At 37.9% G+C, this 20,921-nt stretch overlaps 1 protein-coding gene and 1 long non-coding RNA gene across 2 annotated transcripts; one reads left to right on the top strand and one right to left on the bottom strand.

Moving 5' to 3' along the window:
* Positions 1-354: 354 nt before the first annotated feature.
* Positions 355-12,689, bottom strand: LOC137298132 (angio-associated migratory cell protein-like). Its single transcript, XM_067830238.1, has 11 exons — positions 12,443-12,689; positions 10,516-10,617; positions 9,489-9,608; positions 8,284-8,423; positions 7,522-7,666; positions 7,111-7,194; positions 3,987-4,102; positions 2,863-2,948; positions 2,145-2,235; positions 1,278-1,432; positions 355-475 (listed from the first exon to the last, which is right to left on the bottom strand). The coding sequence occupies exons 1-11, from the start codon at positions 12,561-12,563 to the stop codon at positions 400-402; spliced, it is 1,236 nt and encodes a 411-aa protein (XP_067686339.1). The 5' UTR covers positions 12,564-12,689; the 3' UTR covers positions 355-399.
* On the top strand, positions 12,661-14,907 carry LOC137298133 (uncharacterized). Its single transcript, XR_010957720.1, has 2 exons — positions 12,661-12,797; positions 14,522-14,907. It is a non-coding gene; the product is annotated as an uncharacterized lncRNA (long non-coding RNA).
* The last annotated feature ends 6,014 nt before the right edge of the window (positions 14,908-20,921 follow it).

The following is a 20,921-nucleotide window of genomic DNA, read 5'->3' as shown; positions in this document are numbered from 1 at the left end:
GTGCGTGGATGTTGGTAAAATAATTGAGTCTAAACCAGATAATTCAGTGATTGACATCATGAGCACTGGGACATTTTTCAACCAAGCCTGACCATCTGATCCTGTTAGTCGCATTCTAAGAGGAATGTGAGCTGCAGAAGACTAATTCCAACCAAGCCTGACCATCTGATCCTGTTAGTCGCATTCTAAGAGGAATGTGAGCTGCAGAAGACTAATTCCAACCAAGCCTGACCATCTGATCCTGTTAGTCGCATTCTAAGAGGAATGTGAGCTGCAGAAGACTAATTCCAACCCAAATCTTTACTATACAATAAGCACATAATGTTCCAGTAGAGTGACAACAAAGAACTTCAGTATCTTTCTAAATTTATTAAAAAAATGACTGTACAAGTGTTGTGTCTATCCATCTGGTGACTTGATTGAGAACACTCTTGCTGTATGGTCTTCACAAACTGTCAACAACTTGTCGCCATCCCTGAAAACAGACAACAATCAGTTACAGAATATGTTACATCACTATGTTCACCTATCACCTAGAATGAGCACAAATAACACAATTCTTCAAAACAGAAATAATAAAAAAATATTATAACAGATGAATACGTTGTGCTTTGTCAAAAATTGATTTTCCTCTAAGACTTCAAATACTGAAAGGTCACACACACTTAGAGACAAAGGGGAATAACTCTGCTGTGCTTACAACTGGGTCATTGCAACTCGGATTACATGGAGAGAATTTAGCTGTGGACAAGGACACTATATTTTCATGGGTCTTTGCTCATAAAAAACATTGGCCAACAATTACCTGTCTCTATTTCCCACATAGATCTGCCCTTGAACTTATACAATTGGATAGGAAGTTCAACATTCTTTATTTCTGTCTAATCTTAGAACTATAGGTAGATTCATTGGTACTTGAGCACATTTCTTGGAAATGCTCACTGCATCACTGTCATGTTCATGCTGCACTGTTTCTCTTTGTAAAAGATTCAGTTTCTTCTTTACAAGGGATGGTGGGGTAGCCTAGTGGTTAAATTGTTCACTTGTCATGCCATAGGTCTAGGTTTGATTTCAAACATGGGTACAATGTATGAAGCACACTGGTGGTGTTGATTGCTCTGATATTTCTTGACTACTGCTAAAAGCAGCATAAAGTCACATTCACTCACTCTTCCTTACAGATATTTATCAAGAATATTTCTGTTACTTATTTACATATTGTGATAAACATCCTACAATCTGCATGCAATACACACTGATGTAAAAGTACGACTCACTCTGTGATATCAAAGTCCAGTATGGCAGCTGAGTGCCCCGTCCAGCGAGTCTCCTCCTTGCCGCTGCGAGCATCCCACATTCTCACGACTCCGTCAAGACTTGCTGTGTACACCAGTGGGGATGTTTCGTCCCACTTCAGCTTCACAATACCATCCTGTACAAATCCATAAGAAAACATGTATTTATGTCAAAAGAAATTGTGTTATTGTTTGTATCCCCACACATATACCTCCAATGATAATGGAGCAGAAAAGGTCTCAACAGATAGGACTGAATGAGTGAATCAATTTATACAACTTCAATGGTGGGACATAATTTTGTCTTTTGTTAGCTGAGATTCTAAAGTTAAAAGCAAAACTATATGAGACCAATAATCAATTCCCTGCACTTCCCTATGGGGTGCAGGTGTCTGTGAAATAGAGAATAGCAAACTATGTCCCATGTAATACCATATTTATGAAATGAGTGAATGGTTCGGTATCTAACGAGCGAAAGCGATTATTCAACATAAAACAGTAATACACTGATACAAGAATTTGTACATTTGTCTAAAAATTCAATGAGTGTGGTGACACTCAGCTTTCTGCAAGTCAAGTAAGGTCTAATACTATTGTGACAGAGGTATTAGCATTGTGACATCATAACGGTAAAAACACTTGTCATATGTATGGCATCACACGATGTTATTACACAACGTGTAATAACTCTGTAAAATTACTAAACAGGGATATCTTCAACGAACGAGTAATAAATACAAAGTATCCAGCTCAGTTAGCATACTCCACAAAGATATATGTCAGCAGATTGTACGCATCTTCCAAGTGTTAAACTGTGAGCTGAGATGACCAACAAAAGCTTCTACTCACACCATGGACACACTGGTGTCTGACAACTTGCGTGGAGAGATCCCAGATGCTCATCACTCCACCTAGTGTTCCTGTTGCTGCATAGTTCACCCTGAAACATAAACATCTTAGTTACCAGAGCTGCATTCAGCAGTTATATCACTCAGGGACGGCAACAGGGAACTCGGTTTTCAGCTGAAAAGTCTGTGTCATCAAAGTGGGGTTCAGACGTGATATTTGCTTTTCATCAAAATCCTAAAATTCATTCTACCCCTGTAAGGAACTGAATCCGGGTCTTCAGCTCGACATGCAAACAATTTAACCATTATGATTACACAATGCCATTCAGGAAATTGATAGTTGGAAGAGTGAGTGAGTGAGTTTAGTTTTACGTCGCACTTAGCAATATTCCAGCTATATGGCGACGGTCTGTAAATAATCGAGTCTGGACCAGACAATCCAGTGATCAACAACATGAGCATCGATCTGCGCAATGGGGAACCGATGACATGTGTCAACCAAGTCAGCAAACCTGACCACCCGATCCGGTTAGTCGCCTCTTACAACAAGCATAGTCGCCTTTTATGGCAAGCATGGGTTGCTGAAGGCCTATTCTACCCCGGGACCTTCACGGGTCGATAGTTGGAAGAATTGCTACAGCCCTACTAACAGAACATTAACATGAAACTGTCATATCTATCTGTAGAAGCACAAGGCTTCAGCTGGGGTTAATACTTACACACCAGACAACCCAACACTTTCCACTGAATTTTCATCATCACCTGATCCAATACGATGACTAGAGCAGTCATAGGTAGATATCACCTGAAACCACAAACTTTTGTTACTGTGGAAACATTACCACTTGTCTGTTATTATCGGATGATTTGTATAATCCAATGCTTATCTTGATGCTATCATTACCATACAGTTCCAACACATATTAACAGTTGTCCTGTCAATACATTCCATTCCAACAGTAAATAAGCAATGATTGAGACAATACATTCTGGCACACTTGTATCAAAGAGACTAACAAGTAAAGGAGTATGTGTGAACATATCATAAAATAGTGAGTGAGTTTAGTTTTACGTCGCACTTAGCAATATTCCAGCTATATGGCGACGGTCTGTAAATAATCGAGTCTGGACCAGACAATCCAGTGATCAACAACATGAGCATCGATCTGCGCAATGGGGAACCGATGACATGTGTCAACCAAGTCAGCTAGTCTGACCGCCCGATCCCGTTAGTCGCCTCTTACGACAAGCATAGTCACCTTTTATGGCAAGCATGGGTTGCTGAAGGCCTATTCTACCCCGGGACCTTCACGGGTCTATCATAAAATAGCTTTGTTACAATTAATTTTTGTACCAATATAATAGATACCCTCTTGCACAAATGTATCACTGTTTCATATTAAACTCGGTGCGCCTAGTGCCAGCAAGAGTTGTATACCTAGCACCTACAGAAATTTGCCTTGCAGTTTGATTTGTGCTTTATCAAGAACACTTATAATAATAATAATAATATTGATAAAGATGGGCATCAAGTCACACTAAAAGGCTGGCAGACCCACAGAAACATGTCACCTAAACAAGTCGCAATGGATTCCCTTGTTTCTTTCGCAATTCAGCAGCACAAATAGATTTCATGAATTGTGAATTGAGAAAAAAGTGAACAATTCTTTGTGTTTTATCACAAGAAGCATAGATCAAGCTGCTAATGCAGTTGCTAATTGATAGCTGCCATTTCAGTCTGTATTTTGACCCCAGGAACAAAGACTTGTTTATCCTGAAACACAGAAACAACTAAGCCTAAGTTTTTAATTGGTGCCCAAAGTCATTTCATCGTCAATCTCACCTTTCCTGTTGTTGCATTGATAAGTTTAGCTGTCATGTCGGTGGAGCCGCTCATTAGGAGGGAGTTGTCTTTGCTGTTATGTAGTGACAGCACAGATGAGTTGTGGCCATCGTTACCTGCAACACATCATCTTGCTTTCATGAACTTCTCATAACCCTACCAAAACACCATCAGGATGTACACTGAGAAACTATTTATGATAATAACATATGTCATGTCCCCGGGTAATGAAGATGATGTAAGAAAAGTTACTTAGTAACTCACTACAACACCATACGTTCCTCAGGCCCCCACTGCGGGTCAGAAAATTGATAAACTAAGTCCTGGTTTACTATCCAACTCTGTACTATATAACATGTAAAGGTGCATCACAGAAATGACTGAATAATTGGACAATTATTCCCACATCAATCAATATATCCTATTTTAAAAGTCTCACAAGTATCAAACGCCTTTGACCACATTTCTGATGTGTGTAGGAGGCATATACACAGGCTCTCCAAGGGGGTCCATCTGTTGATTTTTATTAAATCGCCAAAGACCGAGTTGCTTTGCCGGCAGTATACAAAATGAGGTCATCAGTGCAATCACATTGGCTGATAAAACAAAAAAATGCAACAAACGCATGTGTGAAAATGAGAGGGAAATTCAGTATGTCTTTCATCTAAGATGTCATGGTTTGTTGTTTATCTTGGTAAGAATAATCATGAAAATGAGTAAAAATATTTTTTTTAAAGAAATACATAAGTATCCATTCAATCAGGGTAATGTGTTAACCAATCAGATTGCCAGAGTTAGTGAGGTGAAGCGCTGACGACATAATTTTGTATACCTCCAACACAGCAACTTGGTCTTTGGCGATTTAATAAAAACCATTATATGCATCCCAATGGCAAGCCTGTGTATATACCTCCCACATACATCGGAAATATGGACAAAAGCTTTTCATACTTATGAGACCTTTAAAATTTGATACAATGATAGCTGAATGCGTAATTGTCCCGTTTTCAATCATGTTGCGGTATTTCTGTGATGCAAATTTACATGTCGTAAATTAGGGAGGCTGAATTGTAAACCACTACTAGATTCAGTTCTGCTACCATTTTAAGCTGACAAACCAGCTTCTCGCTGGCCAAAACGATGCAACCAAGAGCAGACAAATCTTGATATTGCAAGTAACTTTGAACTATCTTGGGAAGCAAAGATGGAGCAGGAAACGAGTAAGCGTTTAGCCCCTCCTATGATATGGCAAGCAAGAGGAGCTGACGGTTGTACCGAAAGGCAAATAGATTGATGGTTGAGACACTGGGTAGCTCACTGAATATGAGGGCTTCCACTCTGTTGGTGATAACCATTTGGGGTGTGACTGGGCGTCACCTATGACATTCCTTGCCCCCTGTGTCTGGCTGGCCAAATGTTGAGACAATCAATTTGATGGTAAAATTGAAATGTCCACTTGAGCAGAGTTGCCGAACCTGTTGAGCCTTGATGATTGATGCACCATGCTACTGTCAAGTTGTCTGATTTCATCAGTAGATGCGACGACCAGAGTTCTGCCACCCAATGCTGAATGGTCGAGGATGACAGCGCTGAATTCCAACTCGATGAAGTGAACTGACTTCAGCAGATGACCACCACCCGGCCACATAGTGAAGAGGAAAGTGCACGTCCCATGCCTCAAGGAATGCGTTTATGAACTGGTGATGAGTTGGTTCTCACATTCTGTCATGCTCGATAAGCAGTGTCTTTCAGCTGGCTGACAAAATCCTGACACAATCACTCTTAATTGAAGGCTGGACTTGATATCTGACTCATGGGACGAACATGAGTATGCCAGGTTACTTCAGGTCACTCTAATTATCAACATTTCTGGTAAAAAAACCGAGTAGTCTGCGAAAGCAAAACCATTCTGATGTGGTTTGGTAATAATTCAATGGGACTCAACCAAAAAAGTACTAGAATTTGTATTTTACTAAAAAAGTGTAATCCCAAATTCTAATTTCTAAATGCTGATGTGGTGAATTGATTCGATGGTGTGAGCAATTTCAGTGATAAGAAACAGTCATATATGGCAAACTGAGTTGATGCTATGACCCAATACGCCGTGACAAAACAGTTCAGCCTGGTGAATCCATTTGCAGTGGTGAACTGTTCCAGTGTGGTGAATGGATTCGATAATGTGAGCCATTTCAGTGATAAGAAACAGTCATATATGATGAATTCACTCAGTGTGAATCAGTTTGGTGATTTGATGATGTAGATCGGCTGTGTGAGTCAGCTGGCAAAAGGGAGTTGTTCGATGAGGGGGAACAACAAGTAGACATCTCATTACACTGTGTCATATAGGTCAGGTTTTGAATCCCGCATAGGACCCAACCCAACAAAAAAGTACAAGACACTCAGAGACTGGGAAAAGCAGGGGCCATGGCCATTTTGCAAATTAGAATAAAACATTTACATGGCCCATTCAGGAGAGCAGTCTGGGGAACAGGGGCATATGGACAAGAGAGGCCTAGAGGGAAAGTTGTTATTCTTTCCACTCAGCGTCGAAGCAAGAGAGAAGTACAAACCATGAGATAGGATAAGTTAAAAAATATGGTAATGTGCTTGTAGTGTTCAGAGAAAGGGACAACTCAAATGGTCATGTGCTTGTTCAGACACATTTCCACACAGGTTGTGTGTTAAAATAAAAAAAAGTCCCAAGCATAGCATGTTTACATGAAAAAAAACTGGTCTGATTTCAGACTATATAACAACACAACTTCATAAATAAAGATACAATGGTTTAACTTTCTGCAGTTTATGCATTTTTCAATCGTTAACCATATCAGAACTGGGGACACCACAAAAAGGTTTCATATAAATATCTTCTGGGCTGTGTCTTTTATACAGCACCACAATAACATATTCAACAGAGATTCCCAGTAACACTTAGCTACACATGATGGCAGTGTAGATACTTTAAGTTCAGTCAGCACAGTAGAACAATACACATCAACATCTGAGCTGGTATTGGAATGCTAATTGTCTTGCTCACTGTTGGAACTATGGTGAAGAAACTAGGGCATAATTCACACACTACAGATCCATGATCATTATTTCAACAGTTTCTCAGAGGCATTACCTGCTATAGTGTGCTGACAGTCTCCTGTCTTCAGATCCCATATCTTGATTACTCCATCTTCATATCCAACACCAGCTCGCTTACCTAAACATACATACAAAACTATAATGGACCTTGATTCATAATGTAACAGCACACTGACCTTTGGCCAGTCCAGACAAACATACACCATTGTTTATTGGTAGAACTTAAATACCACATAGTTTTCCAACTACATTTTGGTAACATGCTGGACATATTTAGACATCAAGACATATTATATGTCTTTCCCAGCATCACTCTAAATCATGAAACATAAATTTATTTATTAACTATTGAGACCTACTTACAATCATAAAGCTGTACTAGCTTTTACAAACAACGTTACAGCCGAACTATTTCAAGTAACTGAGGAGAGTTGTTCCATCTCACCGTCTGGCATGACAACGCCACTGAGAGCTCCCGGACCATGGCCGCTGAATGTCTTGCAGTCGCCACCTGGTATCTTCCACATCCACACCTGCCCATCCACGGTGCCCACCAGGAGGACATGGGCGCCATGGTGCCACTGCAACCACTACAGGCACAACCACAACCTTACTTGGAGATGAATACACTAACCATGGAACTACTGACAGCAACATGGGGGCAGATCATTTGGGGAGCGTTACACACTTGGATGGTGTATTTTGGGGGCAGATTCAGATACAGAAATACAAATAGGGGGTATATTGAAAAGGGAAGAGGAAAGTTAAAAACACTGTACATATTCTGTCTACAAATCATTTCACTGAATAAGACATTGTGAAGGATTAACAATGTTTATGATTTATGTCTTGTCTTGTTGACCCAGGGTAGAACTGATCTTCAGTAACCCATGCTTGTCGTAACAGGCAACTAATGGGTCGCATGTCATCAGTTCCCAATAGTGTAGATTGATGCGCATGCTGTTGATCACTGGAGTGTCTGGTCCTGATTTGATTCTTTACAGGTTGCCACCATACAGTTGGAATATTGTTGAGGGCAGCTTAAATCTAAACTCCAACTCTCTTAACCCACTCTTGTCTTGTTTGTGTTGTTTCATAGTTAAACATTAAACATTAAGAACAGAATTCAGTGGGATGTTACAGAACCACTTTGTTTTGGCCGGTTGCACATAATGCATGACCTTCACAATGTCTGAGAACTACTTACTTCAACATCTCCTGCCTCAAATGACCACACCTCCTCCTTAGATTCCACCTTCCACACCTTGATCAGCCCACCGAGGTCTGCAGTTGCCACATACACACTGTCATGACTCCAGCCAACACTAGTGACAGAATCCTTGTGCCCTGGTGACAAGACATCAATATACACATCCCACGGCTGTATGGCAGGTAATCCAACATGTACAAAAGAATCATCAAGAACAAAAAGAGAAAAATAATCGTGACAAATTCAGTAAACTACAGTATGTATGTTGTAATTAGTGATCTGACAGCTGACTTCTTCATACATTATATAAGTTGCAGTTAGTTGTCAGTTCATCTGCATCTTGTCTTAACTGTTCATTTCGGTGTCACAGGGCTCGTTCATTGTGTATTTAAGAGTATTTGGATCAATCTATCTTTTGTCATTGTCTGTGGTATTTTAACAATAGCCTAGAACCAGCTTCTTAGTTAAGTGGTTAAAGTTCAAAAATAATTCGCAAGAGAACTGGTTAGAAGTTTATGTTTTGGTTAAAAAGGAGCAATTATACATTTGTAATTGTTAGATACACAGCAAATTAAACCCTAATATAAATAACTGTATAGGATGGAAATTTATGTTCAAGATAAATGAAAGGTTAATATTTACACAGTATGCTATTTAACCTGTATGCATGTGGGTATGGTTGTTTTGTTTTCTGTATTTTTAGTCAATATGGTGGCTTGTAGTTCTTGTTTTACAAATACTGTGTATGATGTAACATTGATCTATTTCCTCAATTCTGTATCTTGTAATTGCATAGTGGTAGTTTCAAGTATGCATATATGTTGGCATAATGAAATGTTTTTTGTCTTGTTTCAATGACAATACATCTGATCAACGTATCACATTTCATGTACGATTAATGCATGTGTTGGCTGCTCAACTGTTTATCTGTCATTGGTTTCATGACATGCCATATGATAGGCCACTTGTTATAATGATAGTCTATATGCCATTGTGTTCATTACCTCCATAAGAATATATTAAGCTTACACTAAAAGATATTAAAACTCACAACCAGTACCCTGTGGTTAACAACGGACAGTAACTATTTCATGGATGCAACATGGTCTTTCTGTATGTTCTATAATGTATATTCAGCATGTACCATTTGTAAACACAGTACCTGATGTAAACGCTGAAGTTTATCTTGCAAAATACCTTACCTGTACATTCAAACACGACTTGGCCTGTTTCGATGTTCCACACTATAGCCTTATCATCTTGTCCTCCAGTCACAGCCAGTGTACAAGTTATTGGGTCAACTCTCACACAGAACACAGAATCTGCAGGAAATCCAGGTCAATAATTTCAAATGCAGTATTCCATGTTCAAAATAGGAAACATTAATTGCATGAAGAACTCCACCACTCACTTGATAAGCCTCCATTGTTGAAGCATTTTAGCTCTTCTCTCAGATGTTTGAAAAACTGAATACTTATTATCAAGAAGAAAATATACAATATTTCATCTCCGAGTCAACGTGATCCAAGATCTAGAAAGCTGGTTCGACCAACTAATACATACTTCTTAAAGGGTAAGCAATTGCAACAATGATTGCCAAAAAAACAAAATTGAAAGGCAGCCACCCATATCTAACCTTTAAACTTCATTTCAGTCAAAGTATATTACCTAAATATACTGTCGAAGCCATCAAAACCAATAAGCAACCCTCCAATCCAGCATGCTCTCAATATCAGCACTAGAATTTGGTTCCGACAGAAGCTAGTGAATCTATGATCATTTTCATTTATGTTAGCCTACTCCGTACTTCTCGCAAAATAAAAAAACGCCTAAATGACTATTTGTACAGTAGTAATGCTCACAAAACCTTGGCTCTCCTTAAATAAACTGGCGTCTCCCAGTTTGCCAGTTTGTCAGTCGCTCACCATGTCAAGATGGCTTTGAAGACTAGAGAAATGTGTATTAACAACAGAGTGGATTACGGTTAAATATGGCGGAGTGTGGTTAAGGATTATGCCTGGGTAGGTGAGGCAAAACTTTGCTAAACCAGCACGCTCGCTATATTGGCATATTTTTCCAGTCCCAACACATGCCAGTTTAGAGGGCTTCTACTGTATATTCCTCTTCTGATAAGGATGAGTTTTTACACGTTTCTTTAATTGTATCTGACAATATCACTCACTACTGCTAAGACTGGTACTGCTAAGAAACAAGGCATAAGATACTGACCTTTGTGCTCCTTGAAAACAACACCAGCATCATCAACATCAGCAATTACACCACTGGAAGCTGCACCTTCTCCATCCACCTCCATTCCATCATTAGCATCACCTGGTGAGGTACCAGTATTTCAATCTATTGTATTATGAAAGCATTGAGTACAATACTATGTAAGACATTTGGAACAAACTCATGATGACACATTTTCATGGCATGGCACGGCATGGCACGGCACTGCTAAACTAAGATAGGATAAGGTAAACTTTATTGTCCCGCAAGGGAAATCTGTGTTGCATTCAAAGAGCCAATACAAAGCATATAACAACAAATAATTTAAAGTATATACACACAATGTCAAGCTAATCAGGATATAATGATGAATCACAACATAACCAAAGTACATTATACAAAAATCACTTGTGCCTCATCACAGATGTCTCTGTTACAATTTTGGTGGAAGATTTAGAAGTTTTATGCTGTATGGGACAAGTGATTTTGAAGTTTTGTAATACCACGGCCAGAAGGTAGAACTTCATAACATTCATGTTTGAATCTACATTAAATGATCACAATTTTCGTACAAAGAAAAGAATCTGTTGTGCTTTCCAGTGTACACTATGTAAATTTGATTTCCATGAGAGTTTATTATCGATGATAGTACCCAGATATTTATACTCTTCTACTGTTTCTACCTTCTGTCAGTCAATACAAATTTGCTTCTTACTCCTTCAGAAGTGCCAATTATCATTTCCTTTGTTTTGCTTATGTTCAAGGAGAGGCAATTCTCTTTGCATCATGCAGTAAACGCATCAATATTTTTTCAAAATACTCTAACTCCGATTGACAAACAAAAACAACCAAAGTTGCATCATCAGCATATTGGAAATTTAAACAGGTGTATAAATGAGATATACACTCATTTGCATAAAGTGTGAAGAGGACAGGGACAGGAGACAGCCATGATGAGCACCGGTACTCACATGATTAACATGATTAATGTCTGAATGCTCTGAATTGACCCAAACATGTTGAGGTCTGTTAACTAAGTAGGCCTCTGTGCAATTAATGATGTTACTATTTACATCAATGTTGAATAATTTTCTTATCACAAAATGTGACTGCATTGTTTTGAAAACATAGGAAAAGTCTGCAAAGAGCATTGTTGCATAAGATTTTAAATTCTTGTGATGAATATAGATCTTATCCAAAAGTGAAATGAGTGCATCTTCTACCCCACCCCCAGTCCTGTACACAGATTGTACAGAATCCATTTGATTTCCAGTATTTTGCTTAATTAAGATCAAGATAATTCACTCAATGCATGTCATGATTACTGTAGTAAGAGCCAATGGTAGGCATTAATTATTGAAGGTTTTGACTTTTGACAAAGAACTGATCCCCATGAATACATAACATGATATGAAAACACAATGCCATTTAGAAAGTGGTCAAAGGAAACATATTACATATTATAACCATGATGATAGCAAAATATTACTTAGTTTCAAACCACACTCGTTCATAATCAGCACGATCATCATGACTAAGGAAATTGTGAATTTACATCTTTTTGTTTTTTTCTTGGTGAACATCGTCGTGAATACCGGTGTGGATGAACGGTACATGAAAATATTGAAATTATCACCTGAATAAACATCAACGGACATAAAAATACCCAAGAAAGTTGTATTCTGCACCATGTTTATTTCAGGCATTCAATCAAAACTTGAGTCTTGTCTGCCCATCCCTAATCACGATGGTATTGGGACATCGCGATGTCTGGTGGATGCCCTAGTTGTATTTGATACATGATATGTTCGAACAGCCAAACTAACGTCATTTACAAATTTCCTGTTCATGTTATTACCTAACAGCTAAAATACGACCTGAAATCTTTACTATGTAAAAACAACACCATCTCGAAAATTGAACAAACCGTCTGAATCTGGGTGTGGATCATTATCATCCAGATCAATTACGTTGACAACATCTTCAAGATTTAAAGCGAAGCTTTCAAAATCCTCTTCGTCAAATTCGTCAATATTCTGGTTACTCATAGCACTAGCTTGTGTATTTTACGATATATTATGGCGATTCATTTCCTCCTGACATGTGTTATGATTCAATACTTCCGGTTCACGAAAATATTACCTCCTATGCAGAAGAACGCTCGCGTAACTCTGGAGGCATGTCGATATCGCATCAGTACATAACAACCTCGTTTTAAGCCAGAACCTTGTGCCGGGCTTCATCATGCGCTTTGGTAAAGTGTCAAAAATATACATTGGATGGTATGTGTGGAGAAAGCTTACATTTCTTGTTTCATAAGTGAAATACGATCTCAATAGTGTCGTGTTAAACCCGGCGACACAATAAGGGAGATAACTGTGTAAATGATTGAATACTTGAATCTAGATCAGTTCATCAGTTTCAACATAAGCGATTAATTTTCAACACATTTGACAGTGGAAACAAACTAGAGACTTTGAGTTGTGGTATGTAATGAATGAATCTGGAAATGCCATCTTTGTATGGGATTCAGCACACTAAAGTATCATGTTTGACCTTCAAATCCTTTGGAGCCATGAAGTTCTGGGGTAAAATAGGCCTTCAGCAACCCATACTTGCCATAAAAGGTGATTATTCTTGTCGTAAGAGGTGACTATTGGGATCAGGTGGTCAGGCTTTCTGACTTGGTTGACACATCATCAGATCCCAACTGCACTGCTTTATGCTCATGAATGCTGTTGATCTCGCGACTGGCTGGGCCAGACTTAATTATTTACAGACCGCTGCCATGTATCTGGAATATTGCTGAATGTAGCGTAAAACTAGACTCACTCACTCACTCACTAAAATCCATTGAACAGTATTTCAGTTATACCACAAAACGTCATCTTAATGTGAAAGGTTACATAAAATAGTGCATCACATATGCTCTAGGTGGATACAAATACATTAATCATATATAGGCATCGTTATAAGTAAAACACTGTTAATAATTCTTTTCATTTTGACATTTAATTGCCTAAAATCAATCTTTTAGACAACAGTGCTGAATTCTCTCCTATGAACAAAATTTCATCCAATCGAAGAGAAGTGTCTCTGTGATGTGATGTGAGTTGTGCCTAGGTGCGCCACAGTAGAATTCAGTGAGACTTCCTGCAGTAAATTATCTTCTCTACAGGTTTGACATCATGATAACTGGTGTGAAAAATGAAACCTATTTTTTCACAATCTACTGTCTTTAATCTGGTCACCTGCTTTGCCAAGCCTCTTGCTTAGAAAGTGGAAACCATAGAAAATGATGATTTTGTAATTTGCAGAGTCACCTACAAAGAAGAAACCTGTATCGAAGACTGTGTTACCAGATCACATTGTTCACTCTTTGCTGTTGTTAGCATGGCCTAAGTTTTTGAAGCTCTCTAGGTTCAGTGCTAGTTGTAAAAATGTTAGCAATATGGAAAAACGATCTTAGTGCAAATAGAGCTTCAAAAATGAAGGGCCAGGGATACCAGTAATTTAGAAACACATAAATGAAATGCTGTTAACCCCAGTTCTGCCGAGCTGAAATGTTGTAATGAGTATGAGTGGGAAATCCGCTTCAGATAAGGGTTGGTACAACTAGCAATAGATTGGATATCCAGCCTTGGATTTGGAAATCCGCCACGGATTTGAGGCTTGCCATGGATCCGAGTCCTACATATATAAATATCCATGTATATACTTCATTTCATTTATGATCTGTCTGTTCCGTGTCTTACATGTAGTGTATGTTCATCCTGTTCTAAGGTTTCCCCCAGCACAGAAGAATTTACATTTGGTAATATAGAATTGCAACTTTCCACTTTCACCTGTATCTTTCGTGTAGGTCACAATAGCATCATCAGTTCATCTTTCTTTCTTCATGCATTTGATTAAAGACAGTTCATTTTCAGACCGCCAGAAACCCATGCTTGTTGAGACCATCAAGCAGGACCCATTATAAATAATCATTGTACCTTTCCTGTTCCAGGGCAGTGATCATTGCTGTTGGGATTGCAGGCTTTGCAGTGGCGAGACAGTCGGTAGTCGCCAATCGAGGAGAAATTATGAAGAGGAAACAGAGCATTCGTGACTTTGTGATCGCTGAACGTGAAGCAGAGGATAACTAATGTGGAACTAATGTGGGTGTGACTGCCCAAACCCATGACGTCAAGCATGTGCAGCTTTTTGATAAATGTTGGGACTTCATTGTCTCAGCAGTGAAATTGGAGGACACCAAGATGACAAAGTTTTTACATCTGTGAAAGTCATGGAAACTGTGTTTTCTATATCCATGTTTATACACAAGACGGTAGTGTGTTTTGTTTGTATGCAAGTGTGACCATTGTCATAGAATAAATCTTTTCATCAACCATTGTTGACTACCTTTAGATGATTGTTTGATAATGGTCAGATTACACTTCTTATATAATATAACTAGAACCATGTTTGCTGTTGCTTGTGTTTACCTCAAACTATAAATACTTGAGTCTTAGGCAGGGACTGCACACAGCTGACTGATCACATAACCAACAATCCTTTACAATGTCCACAACATGTTCCAGGTGGAATAATCACAAATACATTTTCTATTGTTCTGGAGATATCCACTAGGATGTGTGGTGATATTTAACACATGGTTTGCTCGTCCTGTTTTGGCTACTCAGGCCAACAAGTATAATTTGTGGATGGCCTTCCTTTGATATCTTGATTATGCACAAGTTACCCTGAAAATAATGGCTCCACTTACACATCTATACAAAGTGATTTAGGGTATGTAATATTGTTTTGCATGATGTTGCTGCAAGGAATTAATAATTATGTGTGATATGTTAAAGGTCACATGCAACCAAAAATCAAACATAACTGAAACAGAATTATCTCTTATAATATACATTGCTTGTAAGAAAAGAAATAAAACAAATTATAAGTATACAATAGCAATTCAAAAGTGCAATAACTTTTACTTGGGCTTACTGCCCTTGAAACGAAACACTCGGGAAACTGAACCCAGTCATAGAGGGTGGATGTGCACTCAAGTGTAATGACGGCTTCCGATTGGCTGGCTCATTTGCTGATACTCTGAGGGCTCACTGTGTGTACAGAAAGATGAAGTATGGTGAGTCACAAAAAAGTAAGATAACAACTTCTTTTAATGTTCTATATGCATTGATTCAGTATGGATTTATATACCATTGTCAAACAAAATCATATACACTAGAAGAAGTTGTTATCCATAAAGAATATATATAGAGATGTTGGGTTTTGTTGTGAGTGAGTGAGTTTAGTTTTACACTGCACTCAGCAATATTCCAGCTATATGGCAATGGTCTGTAAATAATCGAGTCTGGACCAGACAATCCAGTGATCAACAACCAACGTGTCAACCAAGTCAGCGAGCCTGACCACCCGATCCCGTTAGTCGCCTCCTACGACAAGCACAGTCACCTTGGCATGGGTTGCTGAAAGTCTGTTCTACTGGATTTTGAAAATACATATTCTCTGAATTTGTGTTTGATCCAATCAAAAATCATCTCAGTAGAGATTGTTAACTGCTGTGAGGCTGGAAACTGTCATTCGTCCAAGTACAAAGCAGGACTTGGAACTGACCATAGTTTGCACCAGTTTCTGTCAGATCCAGTCATCCGAGAAAAATGGAAGTAGTTTGTTAGCAACCCACAAACATAAAAACATGTCATGTGTACAAGTATCACACCTGCCTAATTAAATAATATGGCAGAGACAGGACTTGGGTGCACAAGTCATAAATCAATTTATTTTGTTTATGGCATATAGCCTGATAGGTGTTAAGTTTAAATTGCATGTGGTCAATGATTGAAGCTGTGTATTGCATTTTGTCTTTAGCAGACAGGCAGGCAGGTGTCAAACAACCAGAAATTGAGCTTTCACTGTGGCAGTGTCTGTAAATAATCTAGTCTGGACCGGACAATCCAGTGATCAACAACCAACGTGTCAACCAAGTCAGCGAGTCTGACCACCCGATAGGTGATAGGTGTTAAGAACAAATTGCATGTGGTCAATGATTGAAGCTGTATATTGCATATTGTCTTTAGCAGACAGGCAGGCAGGTGTCAAACAACCAGAAATTGAGCTTTCTTTGTGGCAGTGTCTGTAAATAATCAAGTCTGGACAAGACAATCCAGTGATCAACAACCAACGTGTCAACCAAGTCAGCGAGCCTGACCACCCGATCCCGTTAGTCGCCTCCTACGACAAGCACAGTCACCTTTTATGGCAAGCATGGGTTGCTGAAAGCCTATTCTACTGGCTGCTTACCGCCATCAACAAGGTGTCTTTATGTAATGAGTAGATTATTATTATACTCGGGGCAGGTATACTGTTTCAAGCTCTGCGAACCTATTCACTGTGTTAATGGGCGCAGTGCAGTACAGATGTTGAAAAATAGCACTTTTGATGATTTCTTTTGGAAAGGCGTATCGAACGGTATTGGAATCTGCAAAGTTGTAATTTACGAAGCATGTGACCTTTAACACCTTCAGACCGGGGAGTAACTAACCTCAGTTATTCCACTCAGTCGCTGTCTGTTAGATGCCTGTGACTTCTAAGAAAAAATAATATAGTATAACATAATACAGACACCTGAACTGAGTTGGTCAGGTTCTTTTCCCAGATGCAATCTCTCCTGAGGCAAGGAAAATGTCACTATCACAAACTACTTACAAAGTGACAAAAATATTTATTCATTCATGTAAATTTAAAAACAAGTGGTTTGAGTATGTTAAAAAATAGTAAAGTAACACCACATAACTTAACCATTTCATATCAATATACAACAAACAAATATGGATGACCAAAATATAAGATTTCGTGCATGTGAGCATTTTGTGAATTTCATTTGGTCTCGATAAGAAAAATACAGTGTTTTTATCTTGTAATTTCTTTTCATCATACCCATGGATCTGCCTATATTTGCAGTGAATCATGACACTCTATCTAGGTACATACCTCTATTGTATAATGAGTAATTCCTGGACTAAAAATGTAACATCACAAACTGATCATGGAATGTCTCTGAAGATCAACTCTGAGAAGAGTTTGGTGGTCTAATTTGAAAACCGCACCTCTTATTTACTAAGACCTTAACACATAATTCTTCATATCACTGGACTTTTATCAACAAGTCATTATTTGGAAAATAAGGTTTTCTGTAGTATGGGTATTGAGTGGGTGAAAGAAGCGATTATGCCAGAAGACTTGGTCATATTTGAGACCATATAGTAAAAATTATGTCATTTAAACCTGATCTAGTATGAAGCGAATGAAATCAGTATTATCATAATGGAAAGGACTTATATTATACTTGCTGCAGATACATATTTGTCATACTTACCAAAACCCAAGATATCACAGCAGTTGTATATGGTACTGACAATAAAACAATGAACATGGATGGCATATTTGAGCTAAATCTATTGAGCAAGTCATAGAATGTTAAAGGGAGTAGCAAATTATTACAAAATGGAGCTATAAAAACCACAAATAATATTAATATTTAATATCTTATATTAGTAAAAAGAATGAATAATATGTACACATAAAGAAAGATTGCAACATAAATATGAATATTTAATACTGAAATGTCACAAATATAAAATGAACATTCAAGATGTTTCATTGAAACAGAAACACTGAAACATAAAACAGCATTTAGTTAATCTCAGTCCAAGTAGTCAGACTTCACAGCTGCAGTTTGTTCCCTTTTCAAACAAGGATCCACAATAACTTCAAATTTGATCACAGCCTACATTGTGGAATTATGCAGACACCAGTCAGTTTTGGTCACCTTGAGCTTATTTTCAAGGTCACCACGACACTTTGGCTACTTTTCAGATTCTTGTTAATGCAGTATCTCATGAACTATTGTATTGTATTCTTGTTAACACGATATCTCATGAACTATTGTACCCAATACCTTCAAAATTGGTGACAGCCTACATTGTGGACTTATGCAGACACCAGTCAGTTTGGTGACCTTGAGCTTATTTTCAAGGTCACCATGACACTTTGGCTACTTTTCAGATTGTTAATATGTTATCTCATGAATTATTGTACCCAATATCTTCAAATTTGGGGACACTAATTTGTCATCCCTATTCATTGTTGACTCAGATTCTTTTGCCACTTTTCAGATTCTCGTGAACACGATATCTCATGAACTACTGTACCCAGTATCTTCAAATTTGGTGACAGCCTACATTGGTGAATTACGCAGACACCAGTCAGTTTGGTGTCCTTGAGCTTATTTTCAAGGTCACTATAACACTTTTTACACTCTTTAACATATCTCATGAACTATTTTATTTGATGTCTTCCAATTTGGTGACAGCCTACATTTGGTGAGTCTACATTAGGGGATTGTGCAAACACCAGCCAATTTAGGTGACCTTGATCTTATTTTCAACATGACCACAACACTTTGTCCACTTTTCGAACTTATGTTTATGCAATATTCCATGAAACATTGCAACCAATGTCCTCAATTTTGTTGACAGCGTAAATTGGGTGATTATCCAGACACCAGTCTTTCATGCATCATGTGTGTGAGCAGAAAGTAAAGAGTAATGAATATGTTATAAATATTTCATTCTTCTTTAGTGGTGGGGACATTGCCATGTTAGTGGCAAACACTTGTTTAATATATGCTGATTTTAATGATATATGTGTTTCACAGGCTATATAAGACTGTAGTTGTAAAATGTGTGACACATTCAAATAATTTTCTTCTTTAAGAGATCATTATAAAAGTCATTATATAAATATGTGATTTCATGTGATTTTTTACAAACTCTTTGATGTCAATCTTAACAAATAAATAACTAAATTATTAAAACAGACCTTTTTACCGGTACTTATTTTACCAAAGGCTTTAGTTCCTATAATCCACCACTGCTGCCTCTCACACTGAGGTGTCCCAGCCTAACCAAGGAATATTGATGACAGCATATTAGATCTAGACCCCTTCTTTGTTTAGAAACACGATAGCTTCATGTATCTATTAAAATAAGAATATCATTTTAATTAATCTCATCCAAAGATTGACTATTAACCTGCTTGCAGGTATTATGACAAATCTGTATATTTCTCCAGTTGCCTTCAAGAATCAAGTCATATTGTATGATACAAAGAATCTGTGTCAACAATGAAAAGGGATGACATATTACTGGCATCAGAGTACACTGACATAATCTATCTTAGTTTCTGTATGTCAGGTTGAACATATGTCTCTCTGAATGAAAAGAAGTGTTTTGACAAAACAGTAATTATGTAAAAGAAAATAATGATTATTATGAGGGAACATAGAAATGCTTTACCTTTTGCAGATGTATAATAGTAACAAGTATAAAATCTCACAAACACAATAACTGAAAAATCAAGATATTTTTCAGTAAAATATTATACATATGTCAGGATGTATTTACAAATAAAGTATTTTCTATACACTACAACCATATCAAAAGAGACCTATCACAGAGGGAAAGAAATTCCCTGTAAAACATTGCACCTTTACACCTAAATATTGCAGCAAAAACACTGCAGTACTACAAAGTTACAGCAAAAGACTTCATAGTACTAAGCCAAGATTGTTTCCTCACTTTACCCTGATGTTCAATACTGAGACTTGCACACAAGCCCATTTATGGACTTGATGACAAATGCTGTGTATTGCTCATTCTGCTTTTCATCCAAACATTCCCCAAATCAATGTGGTACATATTATTGTTTGTGAGCATTTATATATCTTATTTGTTGCAAAAACATTTTTGGTGTTTAATACAGCAGAATAACAGGAAATTTCATTTTGACTTACTCAGTGCAAGACATATACTCCATACGTACACAACTTCGTTTTGTTTGTACATTTAACAACACACTCTGCAATAATAAAGTTGTGGCCTGTAGATAATCAAGACAGAACCAGACAATCCAGTGGTTGATACTGTAAGTACCCCGTTCAGCTAAATGACATGCATCTGTAGCATCTGACCCTTACACGGATGATACAACCAGCAGGTTGGAAGTTGCATGTTACAAACCTGGATGTCTCAGATGTAGTGCATAGTGTACATAATGTTGCAGCCTAGTAATAACACATGTGTCATTAGATGCCACAACGTTTATGAAGATAGTTTTTGTATTATAGGATGTCCAGACAAACAGTAGGTATTAGATCTTAAGCTTTCATAAGCTGGACATTTCATAAAATGAAATTAATCTCCAGTCATGTGTAACCTACTAACTTGACACAGTCGCAGTGTCCACATTACAGTATGACATCCTCAAAGTTCAGCTTGTAATGTGGTTATGCCATTCATCAAGTCATAAGCAACAGTCACTCTAAGTTAAATACA

Source organism: Haliotis asinina, chromosome 10 (genome assembly GCF_037392515.1).
Source record: "Haliotis asinina isolate JCU_RB_2024 chromosome 10, JCU_Hal_asi_v2, whole genome shotgun sequence".
In the NCBI taxonomy this organism is placed as follows: Eukaryota; Metazoa; Mollusca; class Gastropoda; order Lepetellida; family Haliotidae; genus Haliotis; species Haliotis asinina.
This window is presented reverse-complemented; position numbering and strand designations above follow the sequence as displayed.

Bases quoted from the DNA above. Each gene is read 5' to 3' on its own strand.
- LOC137298132 (XM_067830238.1), bottom strand. From the start codon at position 12,563: ATGAGTAACCAGAATATTGACGAATTTGACGAAGAGGATTTTGAAAGC. The intron at 8,424-9,488 runs GTAAGGTATTTT...TCTTGTCACCAG, and splicing joins AGTCGTGTTTGAATGTACAG to GGCACAAGGATTCTGTCACT. The intron at 2,236-2,862 runs GTAAGTATTAAC...TTTATGTTTCAG, and splicing joins AGTGTTGGGTTGTCTGGTGT to GGTGAACTATGCAGCAACAG.